The sequence below is a fragment of the Pseudopodoces humilis genome, chromosome 3 (genome assembly GCF_049639895.1).
Source record: "Pseudopodoces humilis isolate 2021_Gansu_Grassland_sample_001 chromosome 3, ASM4963989v1, whole genome shotgun sequence".
Lineage (NCBI taxonomy): Eukaryota > Metazoa > Chordata > Aves > Passeriformes > Paridae > Pseudopodoces > Pseudopodoces humilis.
This window is the reverse complement of record NC_142202.1, coordinates 36,423,163-36,444,890: the sequence shown is the minus strand read 5'-3', so window position 1 is coordinate 36,444,890 and position 21,728 is coordinate 36,423,163. Positions and strand designations below refer to the sequence as shown.

Genomic DNA, 21,728 nt, shown 5'->3' with positions numbered 1-21,728 from the left:
ATATCTCGCATATGGCAAAATAATTGAACCAAAGATCTTTGACTTTTGTTTGGTATTATTGAGAACCACATTTGAAGAATAAAGTAGTAATCCTGGATTTGTTTAATTTTTTTTAACCAGACATGTATAAAACTGATTTTTCATTTAACATGTCCAAACAATTTTTGCTCTCTTTATTACTAGAGGACAATCAACTTGCATCTTGCCTGGTTTTACCTAGAGCGCTCTGGCATAAACATGACATCCTCAGTATGAATTCTACTCTTTAACTAAATTTTAAAAAAATATTAACCCTAATCTTTAACATACAATTCTGTTTCCTGAAGTATTAAATAAACACTAAAATGAAAGTGTTTATTTATTAAAGGGATTAATTTTAAGATTAAGATGTCCATCATTCAGGTGTCAAAATCCATATTATGGTCTGTGAAAGCCTGATCAACAGAGTTCCCTACAGATAGGTTTATCTCTCAGTGTATATTCAAGTAGTATAACTGAAAGCACTGAAATGTAAAAAACAAACAAATAAATTAAAGTAAATGACACTTTTCATTTTCCATTTAGTAAGTGAATACAAATATTTATATAGCGAAGAAATGTATAACCACAGAAATTAGATGGAACCTTTATCAAAGTCTTTTTCACAGGACATACATCTTCACCTTGAGATGGATCACTAAGTTCCAGGATATTTAACTGACAGAATTTGGAGAAATTTAATGAATGGATGAAAGACAATGTATTTTAAAGACTGATATTCACAGTATCATTTGTATGGTCAAACAAACAATGTAAGATTTTTTTTTTTTAATCTGCATTTAAAAAAAAAGCAAAAAACCCCATGAACTATTGCAAACTTGCCTGACACACGATCAAGAACCTCTGCTAGAGTTGTTGAGACAGGCAAGTGAAGAGTACGAAATTTGTGTCCAGCTCCATACATTGGATGTTGAATTACATGACTAGTAGCATTAATTCTACCTTTGTACAGCTGAAAGGAAAAAACAGTCAACATTAATTATGACTTTAACACTGAGAAATAACTTAAACAACTATGTTCTTATAAAGCCACATCAGCTAGATAAAGCTAAATTCTTAGCGTGCTAAAAAAGAAAACTGACATAACCTTCAACTTCAGAGGTATACAGTAAAAATACATCACATTAGGACATGTTTAGTTATTTAACTCAAAATAATTTGTTTTGAAAGCTTACAATATTTTTAGGACCACAAACAGTAGGATATCATCTTTGCTTTAAAAATCCCAATTATTTTACATAGCTGTAATATGAGAGAAAAATTGCATGCCTGAGACTTGCAATTATTCAGGAAATGAAAACCTCACTCTAAAACTAAATATCGGAAAACAGCAATATACTTTGAGTAGAGAAGGATGATGACGTTTCTCTGTTTTTCTGACTTGAGAAGGAAGTTTATTCTAGACTTGATATCTACTTATTGTTATTATGACAGGTAACTAAGTCACTATTAGTTAAAACATTGCAAATATTTTACCGTAACATAACAGCCCTGAAGACCTTCTTTACTAATATGCACTTAGAGAACCAATTTATTGTTGTGCAGTGCAATAAAAAAAAAAGTATTTACTGACAACCAGAACTGAGCTTCTGAAAAACAGTTTTGGTAAGAATTTAATCTTATAAGATAAAAAAGGGGAGCCAATCTTTGAAAGGTCTATGTTCTTGGATATTCTAGAATTATATCATGTTATCCTCTATATCCTGTGTACATCCACATTATTTTTAAGGTTTCTTTTTGCATGTTATAGGAGGAATCATCTCAGCAAGAACAAAATTTCCCAGTGTTTTTAATAGAAGAAAATGAATTATGAGGAGTTCAAAGCATTTTTTCTGCTTTTACATATCTAGTAATAGCTTTCTGTAAAAATCTGTTTTATGTAAAACAATTAACAGAAAATTGATGTTACCTTCACATTATTGTTGGATCAGTTAACAATTATTTAGCCATCTTAAAACATTTAAATGTTTGTGCTAAAACTGTATTTGTGTCTCCTTTTCCATTTTATACAACTCAATCCAGTTTCCCTCTCATGTATCTCCTGTATTACTTCATTTCTGAGATGCAGAAACCAAAGCAGCAAATACTTTTTCCTGGATTGGAGTACCAGATCTCTTAAAGAAACTTGTGATTTTACCCTATTTTTTTAGTCACAGCCTTCAATGGAGAGCACTTAAGAAATCAATTGTAATTCTGTCCCAGTGAAGCATGTGGAACCATAAAGCATACATCTGCTTTAGAAATTAATTCATGTATTTGTCACTCAATTTATTCATGGCATTCTGGCTAACTGCTGAAGGATGTCTGCCAATTTTGACTATGACTGATCCTTAATGAAACTGCTAAGGACTACTGGATACATATTGTATCTATAGTTATTGCTAGTGTGTAAGGGTACTATTAAAAAGCCTTCAGTAAGATAAATTTCAGTTGTCAGATCCTTCAGAAGCCGTATGCTTCCAACAAATATTCCACATTTACCATATGGTATCAAAATTTCTTACTGGACAAGGCGACTGAAGAAACAAAGTCACTTTCTCATCCTCTAGCATCAGCTGCAAAAAAAGTCTCCTAATAAATCCTGAAATATTTCCAGAGGTTGGGAGGTTCCCACGCTGAGGAGAGGACTGGAACAATTCACAGAGAACCTGAGAATGCAATATTGATATCAGATTTAAAATATTTCTGTCTAGGTCTTTAAAATATAACTCTGCACAGCCATAGTAGGCAGTGCCCAAGATCCACTTCCAGTGGTCACAGAAACCAGCTCAGAAATGAGCACCACTGAAGAAAATGCCTGCAGCAAATAAGGCCCTTAATATAAAAGTTTAAAACACTGACTACAGCATCAAAACTATTGCAAACATGTAGGTTTCTCAAAAAGATAAAAAACTGAAAATGAAGTAGCTATAAAAACAGCTTCTGAATCCCTAAAGCAAACATTTCCTTCCCACAGCATAATGCACTATTACTCCCAGCCATTAACAGAGAACTGTCTCAAATTTTTACTGAAGTCTATTTCTTCCTAAAGCATCATAATTTTTAATGCTGAAAAACTAATTTTTCAATATACTTGTATTCAGCTAGGTCTGCAAGGTTAATGAATATGACAAAGATAGCTGCTCTAAAATGCCAAATGAAAAGCCATATTCTGCAATACCTTGTATTTCCTTAGACACAGGTTGCACAAGCAAACTTCCCAGGAAATCTCTTCAGGTTACTAATATTAAATATGTGTATGAAGCTTGCTGTTCAAATTCCATTTCACAAAAGTTTAGTCCTATCCAATTAAACAGTCTTTTGGAGTTCAGTCTAAAGTTTATTTCTCTAAGCCAAGAGGAATATAAATCTATACACAGGACTGAACAGTCATGCCAAAACATTTTTATATGTTTCAGGCTCAGACCAACAAGCTCACATTTTTAATATAAATTTTTTCCAGTCAAAGACAGCTTACAAAACCAAAAGAAACATTAATTTTCTCTCTCACCTGTGCCATAAGTCTCTGGTTATTAGGATGGCAAGAGATGCACTGTAGGAAGAAAGCAACTGTTGCATTTTCAATTGCTGTCCGCTGCTGAGTGGTCAATCCTGTGGTTACAGTTGAAGAAAGCAAGCTGGATCTTGCACTGGTCTGTTGTGCCGTCATATTGTGTCCTCCAGAGGTAGCACCAGAATGGCACAACAGGAATAAAAGTGCTGTCCACAATGGATTGACTTCAGAGCCACCCAACCAATCCTTCATCATGTGGCTGTTGCCAACTTCTGTCAGAAACCTGAGAACAGGAGCAACCAGGTCTGCCGTGATGGGCATTTTATTAAAGTGCTGTGGAACATGGTGCCTCCTGAGCCTGTCCTGGGTGATATCCATTGATTGTGCAGTGCAGTCAGAGCTAGAAGTATGGTTAAAGCAAAAACTAGCAAGACTTCTTACAAGCAGTGAAGGCAAACCTGAGTCCAGTAACTGCTTGATAGCTTCAGGAGACTGAGATGAGGCAGCAAGAGTAGCCAGGTGGGACTCTGTAAGTGCAAGAGGGGCTTGTGCATTTTTAGAGTCATCTGTCAAAGATGAACTAAGGTCCTGCTTTTTGCTGTCATCGGTCATAGACAGTCTGTGCTGACACTGCATTGGAGGAGGAGTGATACCCATCCATCCCATCAGCAAGGAAAAATAATTTGGATGGATGTGGCACATGGAACAAAGCAAACTATCAACAGCTTTCTTCAAAACCATGTTGCAGGGAAGAGACATAGACCAGTTAAACAGGGACCTGTAAAAGACAGAAAATCATATCAATACACAGTCTGCCAGTCATTTTCCCTTTTATTATCACTAGTTCATAAAACATTTTGCACTTTTATGATTTACTATTATAGAAGCTGCTTTGAAACACTCCATGCTGAACTTGGAAGATTCTTTTGGATCACAGTCTCAGCTGGATGCTGATTACCCAAAAGGTATTTCTCAACTATATGCTTAAATTTTTCACCATGCTGTATTTTAAATAAATATAAACCAGCTGGACACAAAAAACCAGATTTCAGTCTTTAGACAGTTGTCATACATCTTACCCATTTATAACCAACTGCAACCTCTTTGTGTTGTCAATTCTCCAAGCTGCAGCTATTATTAGGGTCACACATGTGTGTACATAGGCTCATTTACATGAAGGTCTCAATTCTTTTTAAAAACTAGAAGTACTTCAACATGTTTCAAAATTTAAAAAAAAAATAATTCTTGTTAGGTATCTTCTTAAATATGCTGCAAAAAAATGAAAGCAGCAACAACACTGTTGGTTGAGCAACACATCCTTGCTTGACCTTACTTGACCTAAAGTTAGGACAACAGAGTTATTCCTCAGCAATTCTAAAATCCCATCTACCTTTGACCTCACATCCAAGTACTATCTGCTTGAATGCTAATCCAAGGCATATGAGTATAGAAGCTAACTCCTGTTATACAGCTTAAATTTCAGAAGGGGTACTTGTGAAGTAAAACGGTAATTTCTTCACACAGACTTGTTCAGAGTATGCAAAGTACTTTAAAAAAAAGTTTTCCAAACTGCATTCACAGTACCATGACACCATAGGTGTTACATCATCTAAACATTTACATACAGAGGCAAACATGCACTTCACACCATTCAATGCTAGGTTTTTAAATTAAATTTGGACGTATTTTCATATATTGCATTCCCGTTTGAAGAAAAGGGTTGTTTTCCCCTCTTCTAGATGGAAATGTTATTCTATGTTTAGCCTAAGGGTGCACTAGGAACTCAAGGAACTCTCTGGGTCTAACCAAAAGCTGGATTTATCACCAGTCAAGATAATGGTCAATAAAACCCCTCCCCAACACAAAACTCATCTCAGTGGCTAAATGATCTGTAACTCCGGAAAGTCAGTCACAATTTCCAAAAGTCCACATATAATAAAGCCACACTTAACTCTTCTCCAACTATATATTAACACAATCCAAATGCCAAAATCTTCTGGAACAGTTCATGCTCTATGAAAAATAACATTTTTTCCTAAATACATATTTAAAAATAACTAAGGGAGTAGCATCCACTGGCCTAAGCAAAAATAATGAAATGGAAAATGGGGATGATAGGAAAATATTTCCAAGAAAAAAGTGATTTATCACATGAAGGAGAAACTTGGAGCTATAGCTAGAATCCATTTCAATATTTCAAAAGTTACAATATTAAAGAAGATGAAGAATACACATGAAAAGTTATTTTTATTAGAAAAATTATTTACCCATATAACTCTGACAAAAAATCTTTTATATTTATTAAGGAATATATTTTATAATTTGCTCCAGATGGTGGCTTATATGAGTGATAGTTTTATATCTGGCAGGAGGTAGGGGAACAGGGCTATATTATAACTTGCATACTCAGAGTAGGTACAAACTATTATTTCTCCCTGTGATGAAAACAACACACTATCCTCCAAAAGCCAGGAACTCAGCTGTGAAACCCCCTTTTATATAAATCTAATTGGGTTGTCCATTTTAGAAAGTCCATTTTTATTAGAGCTTTTTCTTTTCAAATGTTAAAATGTATCCTGAAAATGCAATTCTGTTAAAGTGTGTTGTTAAAAGGACTAATTGACCTGCAATTTAAAATTCTCAAACTGATTATGAAGATGAACAAGCTCATTTTGAATTAAAAATTATCTACATCACAGTATCACTGAAGTGTCTTTGGAAATTGTCTTGCTTGAAGTCATGTTGCACATATGTAAGAGTTTCACATGCTTGTACCTGTAACCATAACTTATACAGTTGATGGTGTTTTAATGTCTGACTATGCCTAAAGGAGACTGGTTGTGGAAAAATTTGAAGGCTTCCTAAGAGCAACAGCAGAACCATGTGCGAAGATCCCTTCATTAACAGCAACTGTATTCAACGGTACAAATCAAAGATGCCTGACTAAAGCTAGACACAGTAATTTAACAGGCATTTTTCTATAAAACATGTGAAACAATGTTATGTGGCTTTTTTGTTTTAACAGAATAGAGGGTTAAGCAACATAAACTGCAAATATTAGATCATTTATTTTCATTTTGGGAGTCATTAAGAATATACGTTTGGTGTTTAGGGTGAATATCTCTTTAGAATGTATCAAAATGAAGCAAGTTCATAGTTTAAGATTCACTCCCGATTTTGTGCCTTCATTTCTTTCAGATCAGACTGGCCAGAACAGAAGTGAAAACTCCAAAAAATCATCTCCCCCTTCCTACCTCTCAGCTGTCAGTTGCAGATACTGGATACTGTGATGAATAAGATAATGCTTCTATAACAGCATCCTAACGAAGATCACTTATTTGCACTGTGAAAATTACTGCAAATAATTTCAACAAGAATAGCCTATTAAAAGACCTCATGAACAAAACCATGAACCAGCTTACCTTTCACATATATGCAAGTAAATACATGGATTTGCTGTTTCATTTCAGAATTTTGGGTCCTTAAACACAATTACACCTGGAATATGTGAAGTGCAGCATTGAGTTTAGGACTACAAAACTACCTGTTTGGATATCTTTAGGTATCAACTCTATCAATTAGCTTCAGACACATCACTTTCCACTATTTCACAATAAGTACCCTTCAAGTTGTATTATATCTATGAACAAAACAATGTAACTATAAAAATAATGCGGTGCAAAACTTTGCTTTACTTACTCAAAGAGCTCCCTGTCCAGCAATGCTGGCAAATTGTATTCAACAAGCAATTCGTAACTATGCCACAAAATTGCTGCTACACAGTGCAAGTGGGAAGGAGATGGCATCAAAAGCCCATACTCTCTGGTTGAGCTATTGGGACAAATGTAGCTGACCCGGCCACTTTTTTTCATAGCTGCAACTCTTGCAGAATCACTGACCCATTTCAGCAGCGCTTGAATTCTGTAAGACAAGATGATGTTGCATATTATAAACTAACAAAGAAACACTCAGAATCAAATTAGCTTGCTGTTTGGTTTTTTTTTGTAATCCAATTTACACATTTATCTGTTTCTTTAAAGTAAAGTTTGAGAGTGAGCTCAAGCTCTTTTTTCTCAAGACTTAGATCAGGGCAAAAATTAATTAAAAAATTTATCTTGGACTCTCAAATGTGAACCTTCTGCAGAAAAAGAAAATGTAACAGGTATCTGAACTCTGACTACTTGAGAGAAAAGTCAGTTGAAAACCAAAGTTTTATCACATTTATAAGAGCAGAAAAAGATGGACAGCATTCCCTGGAAAGGATGCAAAGAACTAGGACAGAAAGCTGGGAAAACTTTTTCAGATTTCTGCACTTCCCTGCTACCTCAGAGCAATCAGATTTCAAAAATGTTTGGCTTTGTGAACTAATATCAAGCCACTGTTTAGCAGGTTATTTTCTGTATATGCTTCCATATGACAACCCAAAAAACATTACCTATCTTTTGTTCCAGGGTCTTGAGTTGTTCCAAGCTGATAAAGAATGTCTATTGTGGAGTCAGAAGAGAGACCATTTAATCTTCCAAACAGTAAAGGGCTATTCAGATCTTGCCGCATTCAAAAAAAAAAAAGGGGAGGGGAAATAACAGAAGTACTTACATACGTATTTTTTTTAAGTGTACTAATGATATTATTACAGAATTGCAATATTAACATTGAATTAAGTTTTCTCATTAACATAAGGATGAAATTCCTATATACACTACTGTCTCAAAACTGTGCATTTTGTATGTCCAATGTTCAGCCCTACTACGAAAGAAAAGCCATTACAACATTTAGCAGATACAGGACTTAGAGGTTTACATGGTAGGGTTTCCTTCAACATATTCCAAAAAGACACGACTAATTCCAACAGAGCTATCAAACCTCTTGCATCACAGAAGCACTTTTTTCAAAATGAAAGCTTATTTAAGTCAAATTTCCATCAATGGGATTACAGCTGAAGATTTCCACACATTATTTCCGATTCAGCTTCACCTCACTGTGTTCAACCTCTGCCCTGTCAGAAAGTACTCTCCTATCTAACAACAGTCTGCACTGAAACACTAAGTCAAGGCAAAAGAAGACATGGAAGCCATTTTAAGCGTTTTTTCTGTCAGCAGCCTCAGAACAGGAAAAATTGGATTTGTTTTCTTTCATTTAGAAGGTACAAAACAGCAAAGTGGTATGAAACTATAAATACAAAACCCCCAGTGCACTAGCAGAACAGCTTCTGCAAAATTTCACTGTGGGACATAGAATGTAGTTGTATCTTTGTTACGTACCTCCACATACAAATATTTTCAATGCTTAGTGCTATTCAGAATTCATACTGTCCTATAGACTACTGCTGCCCAAATTCTGCTGCATTAGTTTTCCTTAGCAGTACTTGTGGCAGTGGTCTTTATTTTAAAACATCTGGACACAGTATCTAAAGTAAGAGGCATTTAGGATACTCTGTGCATCCTACTCTGTCTTCAAAACACCCATCTAATTATGATAAACCAAACCCTGGTTGCACTGCTTTACTGTGGTAGGACTACCCACATACAAAGACTGTGATACTTGGCAGCCCAACAAAGCACAATGGCAAGTTCTGGCAACCCAGGTTCAGAATCAGAAAGCAACATGCAAATAGACTGTATTCATACTTTTATACAAGCCATGTTTTTAAGCACCAACTGAGAAGAAATACACTGCACTCACCTGCAGGATCACTCCCTGATGCTGAGCAGTTTCTTAGAAGAATGTCAATCAATTTTAGGCCAATTCTGGTGGACTGAAGCCCAATTTTCACAAGCACTGCCTCAATGTTTGGAGAATGCATCCCACAGTAAGGGGACATTAGTAAAGCAGCACATGTCTGCAGCAGATTAGCAGTGGGTGCTGCAGCACTAGCCATCATTCCTTCCAAATCACTTATGTGAGTGAGGCAGTGGTGTAATAATCTTAACCATCCAATACTGAAAAGGAAAACAGAAAAATGAGCTAAAGTATTATGTTATTGTATTATTTTTTATCTGTAGCACAACCGCCTATATTAGATTACAGGACAAGTACTGCAGAAAACTTCTATGACACGATCAAACATCATCTGAGCAAAGCAAATCACTGAATTTAAAACCACAATGATTTATACATTTGTAATGCTGTTGCAAGCATTGGATTAAGATCGCAAGAAAGGCAGGGTCTGTGAGCAGAAAGAGTTAAGAGCCTGCAAGTATTATTATTAAACCTTTTCAAGATTTCTTGATTTACGTATTTCTTCCAACAGGAAGAAAGGCTTCCCTGCTGAGGGAAGGAGGAATGGGAAGATGTTTATATACAGGGATGGGTGTGGGGTGGGTTTAGGTTTTATTGATTGTTGGTTTTCTGTTTTGTTTTTGGTTTTTTTTCTTTTGTTGGATTTTATTTGCTTGTGTGTATGTATTTTTTACATCAAAAGGAGTGAAGGTGCAACAGTAGTTGGCATTGAAATTATATACCTGCACAACTTCCCTAACATAACAAACATTTAGGATCATACACATTTACAACAAACTACAGCATACCTTAGGGAACTTGATTTAAAATGCATATATAAAAAGCACATCAATTAAAAATGTGTTAGCTACTACATTTCCCTCGTCTCTTGCATTCTTTGACAAAATCACTCAGAAGTCCTTTTAATAACAAATCCTGAGAAACAAATCTATTGTAATCTAATCAATTTGGAAATACATCAATTAGATTTTATTTATAAAATACACCACAATACTATCTAAACTAGCATCATGAACAAGATGGCAATCTAAGCTGTGTGTGAAATAAATGGAATCTTTCACTGACAAGTTCTAAACTAGCAAGTTGTTTCCACAACTAACCTTAAATGCAGTTTAAAAAAATATAAACTTTATTATAGATCTTAAATTTGGCTTAAAATTTTATTTTAGGAATCATTTACCCCTAAATAAATTGGATTCATCAATTACAGGAGAGTAAGTTCTCTGTCTAAAACAAAATTTATGCAAGTTGATTGTATATGTTTCACACTACTATCGTTGTTTTATTGAGATATCTGCAGCATTAAGCTGAAAGCTACAATAAAACATTTCAAGAAATGAGGAACATACACTCATCTTTTTTCTTTAGATACTGATTGTTCTTGTGTCACTTTTATAACCTTTTCTGAAGCAACAATATAATATAATTTGGCTATAATGATTTTCTTCACTGCTACTTAAGAGCAAAGACCAATTTCAGTTATACAGCTTTTAATAATTATACACAGAGTATTCATGTTCTCTAAATTTACTTATACTCTCAAAATTTTTCTCTGCAAAAGAAAGGTTTTTAAAACTTTCCCATGCTGTCTTCAAATTTATAGACATTAAGGCTCAAGGATGAAATATTTAAAATTAACGAGTTTTTACAATTTAGTGAGCTAAATTTAAAAACCAGGAAATCTCAAAAATTCATTCAGTAAATTAAATTCAAAGTTGAAAAACTATGACATTTTAGAAAATTCCTTATGTGTTCATTTATTTTTATTTTTAAAATGAGTAAGAGACTCAAAATGCCACCTAACCAAATAAATGCTTTTGAACAGAAATCTTGCTGATATGCCAGAATCATAACAACATTCAGCTCCTATTTCTGAAATGTCTGCAAACAGCAATATTAGATATGACTTCCATAAAACATTCTGTTGTTCTATTTCTACTCCTGCTCCAATACTTATGTAACTCTGTTGACTTCTGTAAGGATAAGAAATCTTTTGCACTCCATTTTTTTGACAATTGCCTACCCATTAAAAACACAAAATGCAATTCTAAATGCTTTCCTGCGCTTTGTATTCTCTCACCATTGCAGGGAGGAAACATTCCCTTTTACATTTGCAGACTGAGCATGCTACTAAAGAAGGCAGAATGCTTATATTTCCCTTCTTACTGGAAAAAAAAAAAGAGGATGAGTTTGCTACTGAAAGATCTGACTCAGAGGAGAAAACACCATAAAAAACTCGAACCCTAAACCATGAACTGGCACAAACTGTCCCCTGACACTGAAACCTTACCTGGTTTTGGAGACCTGGTCCTCAGAGGGAAGGAAGGGGTTATTGACAGTGGCAGAAGAGGTGTTTCCAAAGGCAGTGAGGCCTAACAGTTTGATCTGAGAGAGGCCCAAGGTACTGGCATCCCGAGGACGATGGAGACGAAGGCAGACAGCTGAGGCAACTTCAGCTTTTACCAGCTGGATTTTTATATAGGTGAGACCACTCGTGATAACAGGAGTTGACAAAGGTAACATATTGACACCATCTGCACTTATTTCAACAGACACTGATGAAGGGCAAGCTACAGAGTGAGATAAGAAGGTTTAACACTATTTTAAAATCTGAATCAGTTTGTCTTCATCATGGATACATGGTCAACACTTAAAATTTAGAGAACAAAATGACTGAAATAATCTCAGGCAGACACTACTACAGAACTGCAGCTGGAGAACTTGACCTGGAAGACGGTACACGTTAAAAAGCACAAACATTTTGGAACATGGTATATATAGTTTATTTCAAAGACTCCAGATGAAGAAAAGTCCTGTCACTGAAAACAGTTTCTCTATCAGGGCTACAACAATAAGACCTAAAAATCTCATGCTTTTTTCCAACTACCATACAAAAGCATTTTGCCTGAAGACCCTTGACCAAAATCACTTTCTCAATGGGCAAAATTTTGATAAGCATGACAGAGTTTTTTTACATATTTAACATGAATGCCACATGACATCTACTATGTTAAAAGGCAAGCAGCAGCAGGGCCTTCCATTCTTAAGGAATTTTCAAGCTTTTCAAACTTATTTTACAGGCATTACTCAAACAACCTCCCAGCTGAAGTTCCTCTAATGATACTCTTTGTACTGTACCCCAATCTTCAAATTTTTGAACTGGCATCAACATTAGTGAATATACTTACTTGCCAGAGAAGCCAGGTGAGGCTGGATGTGGATCTCCTTGAGCAGCACAGCTGCAGGAAGGTGAATCGTGAGGTCACACCAAGCTTCCTCAGGTAAAAATATGTATGACCATGCAGCAGACCGAGCTCGTCTGTGGGGAGGAGTAGCCTGCAGCAGCACCTCAGCAGGCTGGGCAGTGGGGCTGCTTGAGGTGATTGAACCTTCAAAATAGCACCATTAACATTGATTATTAATGTTTATTAATAAAATCCAGATTAATTTACAACCTGAACTGCGGAATAACACCTTTTCTGTCTCACCTCTTTTATTTTATCAGTAATATCCCATGTTTAATGCTCCCTGCCCAGTTACTTTTCTTTTACTCTGAGACTGTTTTAAATAGGCAGTTTACATATCCACATGCATATGTATGTCCTCGGAATCTGCTAGGGGACAATTGCTACCAAAATTCTAAACTTACTCTCAAGAGTACATGACAAAAACAAACCGAATAGAAAGGTGCAGGTTGAACAGCATGCTTAGAACTTAAACTCAATTAATTCACAGTTAACACACTTTAAATACTAAAGTAACATAAATTACTTTAAAACCAACTTCTACAACCCTTTTTCTTTAGAAAGGTTTCACATGAAAACCCTTTTCTAAAAAAGACACCAGAATAAAAAAAACTAACGACAGTTGCTCTTTCTTTTTCTAATCCTAGCATAAGTTAATAATGAGGAAGGAAGTTGTAGGCTGTCTTCTTTAACAAGTTATAGGGCATAACAAGACCAGATTTGAGCTGTTCCAAGCTACAGGTAAACTACAAGCTACAGGTTACTGTAAAGTAGCTATAGCCTGACCCCACGACTGAATGTCTAGCAGTAGCTGGACATTTTAATTTTGATAAACTTTCATCCCAAAATGAATTTACCTCATCTCAGAAAATAACCCAGTGATAAGAATCAGAATGTACTACAGAGACTACTAAATTATGGGAATTAGAATGTACTAAGTGAGGGCAACCAGAAGGTTAATTTCAAAAGCACACTCCTAATTGAAAGTTTAATATTAAGAGAGATGCCCTCATGGCAGAACATCAAGAACTGTAGTACTCTGTAAGCTGGAAGAAAAGGTAGGAAAGAACCTACCACCACATACGCTTAGGATTTTTACTATTTAAGGTAATAAAGAATGAACATTTGCAGGATTCCTAAATTTACCATTTAGAAATTTGTGAAGAGCAAAGTAGATTTCCAGTGGTGCCTATTCTGCCAAATAAACCTCTTTTTACTGTCTTTTGTAATGCCATTCTTTTTGATACTCTTAAATTTGAATCACAGGACTGAATGCATTCCTTTCTCATTCAATAATCTCTGCAGATATTTCAAAATTAATCCCCTCTTGTCAGTGAGACAAAATGTATGAATACATTCAAGGGCCGCATCAGGCTAGTGGGCAGTGACAGAAAATATAGACACTAGTACGGAAAAGGAAAGCCTTTGTAAGATATTACAGTACCACTACCTCTTAAAACACAGACATTTTACTTAACTGGCAGGCACTGTATTGATATAAAAACAGCATTGCAATTCCAACAAACTCTCATGCAGGCAACATGAGAGCACTCAGAAGCAGATACGAGAGCACCATCAGCAATATCAGCCTTATGCTCCAGCTTCTCCTGCTCTGCTTCGCAGAGCTCAGGCTCATTCTCTGTCATCCCACCATGCCATTTAACTCCACCATGCCAATTAACGCCATCAAAATTGATGTGCTTAAAAAGAAGTTACTGAGTCTTAGTGTGTCTAAGGCAGATGGCAGGCTAGAATTAGGCATCCCCTGAGCTAGGGGAGGAGAAAGGGGCTCACCTTTGATGCATGACTTCATCAGACACAGATCACTCCCTCTCCTCTTCTCCCCTGTCCACGTGAGGTCATATTACCTGTGGTGGAGGGGTCTGACCTCATCCCTCAACATTCCCTTGAAACACCAGCAACCCCTCTGATAAGAAGATTTAGTAATATTGGAAAATTGGACATTACTGTATTACTTTCTGTTAAGAACTCGATACACATTCAAATAACCAGGAGACATTAATCTAAGAGAAGGAAGCATTACTCACCCAAAGGTGCAAAATTGTGAATTCCTTCTGCATTATCAGGCTCAGAAGCGAGCACTCTGGCTTTCAAACTGCTATCTGTTGCTTTGGTGGGACCAGAGTCCAGGAATTTCATAATAGTTGAAACCATGCTTCTTGCTGTGTTAACAATAGCTCTTGTGCTTGTTACCATGTTGTTACAGATAAGTTGAACACCACCTGTGTATAATGTGGGAAGAGAGAAAAAAATATTGCTCAGAAAAATGCAATAGATTCCACATAAACAAAGGCCTATTTAGTAAATTGGCCCATGTAGACACATATATGTATTCTTTAAGTGCCAAAAAAATTGAAACCTAACTTTTTATTTGATGTGGCTGAAAAATAGACATTCTTACCCATATCATGGAAAGCCTTCAGTGCCTCACTTGTATCCAACACTCGTAAAATGAACCAGAGAAGTGGCTCAGATAACTGACATGTGGCAAGAGAACCCTAGAAGAAAATCAATTCAGAAATACAAGGTTTCATACAAAAGTAGTACAGTAGAAATTCAAATAACAGCTCTCAGCCTCCCCTTTCAGTAGACAAAACTACCAGGGAAGAAAGCACAGCTGACCTCTCTGCCACCATATACAATACCATGTTCCACATGGTTAAATTCCTCACAGAGGAAAAGTTTTTGGGGTACGGAAAAGCTCAAATACAGGGGGTGAGCATCTTCAGGGAAATAAGAGTACTGAGCATTAAAATAGCCACAATAAATGTGTTTCTCACTTGCACATAATAAAATATCTGTCCCATCTTCAAGCCTTTAGTCAGGAACATAAACAGGAATGTCAAAATGTCCTTAGAGAAAACTCTCTCCCTCTACCATGGGCGACAGAGAGAGGCTTCCTAACTTCAGCACCCAAATGAAGCAAGGTTGTAAAAATGTTAACATTTCTTTTACATAGCAATACTTTAGTTTTCTGACCTTATTACTGATTACAGAATCAACTACCTTGAAGCACATCAAGCCTAAGGGAACTTACCTGCCTTCCCATGTACCCACAGGCCATGTAGGTAAGAATAGGCTGAAGCATCACTTGAACTGTTGTTGCTTTCTTACTAAGTGTTGTCAGGATAGTGAACAACCCATCTCCAACTGATATTGCATCTAAGCCACCATGAAAGTTCTCATGCTTAGTCAGATGTAAGCCACTTGCACCTGAATGAAAACAGACAAAGATCACAAACTGAGACCTAACAAACCGTTAACAGCACATAAGAGAACTCAAGAATATTCAAATATTCACATGGATTTTACAAAGTACAAATGGACCAGTTTTCAGGATCATTGGACTTAAAATTAGTGTTCCCAGATATATATATATATATGTATAGGAAGACTTTACCCAGGTAGTCAAGAAATTTAAATCAAATCAGACCATAAAAATGAGTGTAATTAGTGAAGGAAATAGGGTAACTACAAGGATTGGAATCACTCCTAGCTAGAAGCAAATGACATCTAAGATTTTTTTCAGATAATCATGAAGTGCCCTTGTGCTTCCAAAAACCTCCCCAAACATTTAACACACATTATTTCTATCAGAAATACCTCTCCTGGAATTCTGCTTCTCACTATTAAAGCTCAGGATTTATTCATAACAATTTTCTGACTAAAAATTATCAGCAATATTGACTACACATTGCTGAGATTACAGACAGAAAACAAAATAATAGTCTTGCCATGGAAGAGATTACTTCCATAAATTCAACTGTCTTATAAATCATATGACTTTGATCTAGAAGAACTGTTAAAAGTGATCTTAGATTTTTAAGATCAACCATAAGTAAGACAACCATAGAGTAATGCCATTCCATTTAGAGAAACGAAGTTGTACTAACAAATACTAATAAAAATTGGTGTGCTCAAGTGATCTTTGGAGCATGCCTCAATGAAACATTTTGGTAAGAGAATTGCTAGGTGTAGTACTTTGGCTGCCTTTAAACTGTCAAGAGAGCAAATATTGATAAGCAGTGCATGCAGAGCAACAAATAAAGCAATCCTAAGACCCAGCCTCTGTCCAGTCTAGGAGAGTTAAACTGAACAAAGATAGAGTTGAAGTCAAGGAAGCTGGATTTGCTGTGAGGGAGTACCTTCAGATGAGGACAAGATAGGACAGGAGGTGAATACTGTTATTTGTATGATTTTCACAGTTTGTCAATTAGAAAGCATAAAACCATAATGAAACACACAATGGTCATAAAAAGAAAAACAGAAAGAAAAATATTTAAAATTCATGTGACAAGTGAATTACTCAGGGTCATCCTGGATCCTGACCAACTGGCTTGCCAGATGCAGTAAATTAACACTATTAACATAAATTTTGACATCAGAGCCGCTGCCTATCAGTAACATTTGCAGACATCTTCTTGCTAACCTATCCTGGTAGCACCTTTCCATTCTGCATTAGTTATTACATGTTTACTACTATACGCTGATAACTGATTTTTGAATCCTGTGTAACCCTGGCTGCAGTCTTGCAAAATGTTTTGTTCACAGAAATTGTCTGGAGAGAGCTTAATGTAGTTAGTTTCTCTTGAACGAACTAAACCCACAATTAATAGCTGTGTTACATCTTCCCAAAATACAATGGACAGATTATTTTCAATAACCTGTATTTAAAACCCTTTGGAAGAACAATCAATTGAAGGGATCAGCTGGCCCAGAACCCTAATTTCAATGGAAAGCAGTTCGAAAAAACTATCATTCCAAACTGTCCTTAAAAAATGCGAAACAACTGCTGGACAAAAATCAGTGGTTTAGAAAGACATCAAAGTTGAGGAGAATATCTGAATTTCAGTACAAAGGAACACATACTCAGAACAAACCACCATTCCCAGAACAAGATACTTTCAGTGTTCATAGTGTATTTGCAAAATGACATCAACTACACAAAGTGACGGAGATCCTCTGGAATTAATTTCAGGGTGGTTCCAACAGCACAGTCCAGACTTGTCAAACCCTGCCTCATATTTAATTTGACTACTAGAGATAGCTAACTTTTCCTCAACTGCTTTCATGCTGAAATAAATCACTGGTCTCATATTCATGGGGGCTCGCTGAACAAGTAACTGTTTCCTGATAATAGCATTGGTTAAGTTTTGTATCTGCTTAAAAGAGGCAGCACAGAAAAGTCCAAAGTAATTTGCTTCAAAGCAAGAGAATCGATATAAAGAGAACAAAATTTTACAACTATTACACCTGAAATTGAGTGCAGGTCTTTGTCTGTCCTCCTGCAAAGTATTTTGCACATGCAGAAATCCACGGTATTTCAGCCAGTGGTTTAACTTGTGCAAATAAATTCTATGCTACCATCACAGCACACAAGTAAGTCACAAACACAGGTAGTTTCTCTGAGAAAATGCACCTCAGAAGAATGTCTGACAAACAGCAACTTTGCTTCCTAAGCGTCACTAGTTCATAGCAGGAAGATCCCACCCACAACTATATGGCTGCAACACATGGAACATGATGTTAATGCAATTTCTGGTAAAACAGAGGAAAATTTAGGTATTCTATGAAAGGGACATAATTATAATTTGTATTTTCCAAAAGTGATTTAAAAAAAGGAAAATCATCCAATACATAGCAAAAAACTTAGGTAATGTGTCTTGTACAAACTGAAGACTCATCCTAATTCATGCATAGCAGCATGTGATGGCCACAGACTGAAATACAGGAAATTCCACTTAAACATAAGAAAAAGGCTTTTCTACTTTAAGAATGATTGAATATTATAACAGGCTGCCCATAGTTGTGGAGTTCCCACCCCTGAGGAATTAAAAACCCAGCTGAACCAAGGTACTGAGCAACCCACTCTCAATTGAGGAAGGCTCTGAGTTTGTGCAGGAAGGCTGGACTAGACCATCTCCATAGGTCCCGTAACATTAGGCATTCTGAGATTCAGCAAATTCAAATGCCAAACACATTCCTGTTTGGTTTCAACTACTGTCTTCCACCTCCTGTCAGGGGCTTTTTTCATCAATCTGTTCCCCCTTACCTTTGTCTCTTTTTTCCTGTCATTTCTGTAACACATTCTTTCACATCTACACCCAGCTTAGGAGATTGCATAAGTTTTAAATGTTTCACCGCCCAAAAGACCTTCCACATTACTCAGAAAACACCTACCAATAATCATTGCCATGGCGCTGCTGTTACACTGGCCAAGTGCAGACAAAATCTGGCTCATAATTTGTTGGTTGGCCAACACCAAGTCAGCCACATATGCAGTTGATCCTTGAGTATTAGGGTTGCTTCCATTGCCATCTTTGCCTCCTGAAACCTTTTCCTCATCAGACACACTGTCTGTAGTACTGCTTGCCACTGGAACACGGGCACTGTATTCTCGGTTACTGGAAAGTGGCAGTTGAACTAAAATGTTTATCAGCTTTAATAAATCAAACATGAGTTGATCCCTTGTCATTTCTCCACAAACTGCTTTGGCATCACCTGGACGGATAATATTGGCAAAAAGTCCTCCAAAACATGCTCTAGCACCCACAGAGCTGTCTGAGCCACTGCGAGACATTACTTTGTCTGAACACGTAATGTAATGATGCACAAGAAAGGTTATGGACTCAATTACTGCAGAAATAGTGCTAACTGATACAACTTCAAAATTCTGTTCCAGGGTGAATTCCAAGAGTTTCACTTGAGCATCCAATGGTCCCTGGCCTGTCTGGAAAGCACCCCTGAAAGAAAAAAAAAGAGAGAAGAAAAAAAGAAGAAAGAGATATTACAAGTTATACAGGTTTGGCTGTTTGAGTGCGGTCTTTTCCCTTGATTTTTAAGAATCAAAAAGCATACCAGAGTTTTGATAAATAAAAATCCAGCTATTTTCAGAAATGCATGTAGCAAAATTTAATCTTTCACCCACATCAAGCTTCTGCAATTTTTTAATATACTCGTCATTAAACAGCCTGCAGAACCTGCTCATGCCACCACCTTCCTGATACTACTAAGGACTAAGAGGTTAACTTTGAAAAAGCCTAGGATTCATCCTTTTTTTTTTTTTTTTGCAATTCTGTTAATTTTGTAGGTAAAGACTTGGAACAGTCTATATATAGACTGAACATTCCTGTTAAGTTCTTGGTGAAAAGTTTCCTACTTTTTAAAGAAAATCTCATGGAAAGCAGTCAGATAATACTCCAATATCATGAAGATTATTTAGTTACTAACTCCCCACTGAGAGATAAAAAGAATGGTCAGGTTTTACCTATCTAGATAGTAAATATACATAAGACCATGAGAAGATACTCAAAATATCACAGGCTGGTGTTTGTAGGTTGACTGCTTGAATGATTTCTCCTAAGAATAAGTTTATCAATTGCTTTTGCACATATAGTGGTGCATTACAAAAAGAACCTTTTGAAAGGTTATTGAAAAATAAAACTTGTATTAGTTGCTGAATTTTCACATACTTCTCTGTATCTTTTCACATTGATTAATCTTATTCTAACTTTAAAAATTAAATACAGAACTAAACAGATTATAGAAACAGCTCTGAAAAAAAATATTTGGAATTTAATAATTCTAACAGTAAAATACGGCTTTTCTTTACAATTAATATAATCACACACAGTACAATTCAGTAATTACCTGTGTTCTTAGAAATAACCACCTAAATCCCTTCCTGGTGCTTTGCTTCCATTTCACAGCATTTCACAAAAAAACCCAAACATGTTTCAAAAACCACCCTTCCAGTGGTCTCATTAGCTTATTTTAAACAAAGCTGGCATGCAGACACACACTCCAAGATTCACTGTGAATTAATGTTTTTATTGTATTATGACATGTCTTGTAGAAATCACTGATCATCAATATAACCTGGTAAACACCACTCTAATAATTTAAGTTACAAAGGCAAAATCTCTTGGAGAAGGCAGAAACCATTTTCTGTAAGATTAAAGAATAGATAACACCAAAGTGCCACCTACTGGGAACCCAGAACTGAGGAAGCTCATCCCTAATTTTATGAAGCCTTTGTCTGGAGATGAGCAGAACATCAATACCAGAAAGAAATGCTTCCTACTGTACCTCAGACTAAACAATTGCCATATTTTCAGTGTACCACTGGAGACAGAGTCTTGTGCCCCTTGGCCTTGCCTTGAGAAAACAGAACTGTGAAAGACTGGCCATCAGCTCTTATCTCTCCCCTGGCCAGACGCACTTCTCTACACTAGTGGGCAGCAATAGGCCCCAGGAGAGTGGGACAAAGGATGTTTTCCATTGTCGTGTGGAGAGAAAAAAGTCACCAAAGATAAATTGATAAAAATGTATATTGCATATATAGAACTACGCATTTTCATAATACATCCTACCATGTGAGAAAAGCCATCTACTATTTTCACAATCTATGAATAATTGCTGGAATCTTTCATTAATTCAGTCCTCTCAGAATAGTTTTTTTAATAGGTAGGCTCATCAACGGTGTCCTTACTTTAGGGAATTACTTCAACAAGGTTTACATCTTAGCTTTAAATAAAATCAGTCCAAAATTTTAGTGCCTCTTTTGACAGTCCCTCACATAGACAGCTGTGTGTCAATTCCCCTTCCCATGTGCCAGGAGCAGCCCAGATCCTGCTGGTAGTGCTGCAGCAACAAAGACAATTTCCATTATCACGTAACTTGATAGTATGACAAGGCACATACACATCTGAGTTATGATACACAATCACACAGATTTTATAGAAAATGAGAGTATGAAAGAAAACAAAAATGTAAGATTTACCTTTCTGTTGAAAGTATATGTATTAATTTCAATAAAAATTCACTGAACATCTGAGGACAAGTTGAAGAAAGGTGCACTTGTAATCGAGTAAGAAATTCTTGCATAGCTTGTGTTGCTGTTGGCCCAACCTAGAAGAAAAGACATTTTAGGAAGTATTACATATAACTGAAATGCCTTCAAGAACATTAACATCTTCTAAGAACAGGAAAGTATTGCATAGTATTGCTTTCTGAAAGATTTTACAGCATTTTTACAGAAATAATGTGTATCCATTTATATTACATGTTTTTCTATTATTAATCATAAGTTAAAAACAAGAAATTCATTTTTTTGTCTAAGACTTGTTTTTCAGCTTGAGACTCTCTTTTCAGTAATGCAAACTATATCCCATACAGAATCCACTTCTGAG

At 36.1% G+C, this 21,728-nt stretch overlaps 1 protein-coding gene across 4 annotated transcripts in view; it reads right to left on the bottom strand.

The window, feature by feature from the left end:
• BIRC6 (baculoviral IAP repeat containing 6) overlaps positions 1-21,728 on the bottom strand; it is a 174,982-nt gene that overhangs the window by 72,449 nt on the left and 80,805 nt on the right. For 3 of the 4 annotated variants that reach the window (XM_014255965.2, XM_014255964.2, XM_014255961.2), the window contains 13 exons: positions 21,320-21,447; positions 18,718-19,280; positions 15,575-15,750; positions 14,939-15,035; positions 14,565-14,759; positions 12,460-12,660; positions 11,562-11,841; positions 9,215-9,471; positions 7,968-8,076; positions 7,232-7,453; positions 3,530-4,310; positions 2,544-2,687; positions 862-991 (listed from right to left, as the gene is read on the bottom strand). In XM_014255965.2, coding sequence (XP_014111440.2) covers positions 862-991; positions 2,544-2,687; positions 3,530-4,310; positions 7,232-7,453; positions 7,968-8,076; positions 9,215-9,471; positions 11,562-11,841; positions 12,460-12,660; positions 14,565-14,759; positions 14,939-15,035; positions 15,575-15,750; positions 18,718-19,280; positions 21,320-21,447 — 3,283 coding nt within the window. The remainder of the gene's footprint in view (positions 1-861; positions 992-2,543; positions 2,688-3,529; positions 4,311-7,231; positions 7,454-7,967; positions 8,077-9,214; positions 9,472-11,561; positions 11,842-12,459; positions 12,661-14,564; positions 14,760-14,938; positions 15,036-15,574; positions 15,751-18,717; positions 19,281-21,319; positions 21,448-21,728) is intronic. The other variant, XM_014255963.2, reaches the window with a different exon arrangement.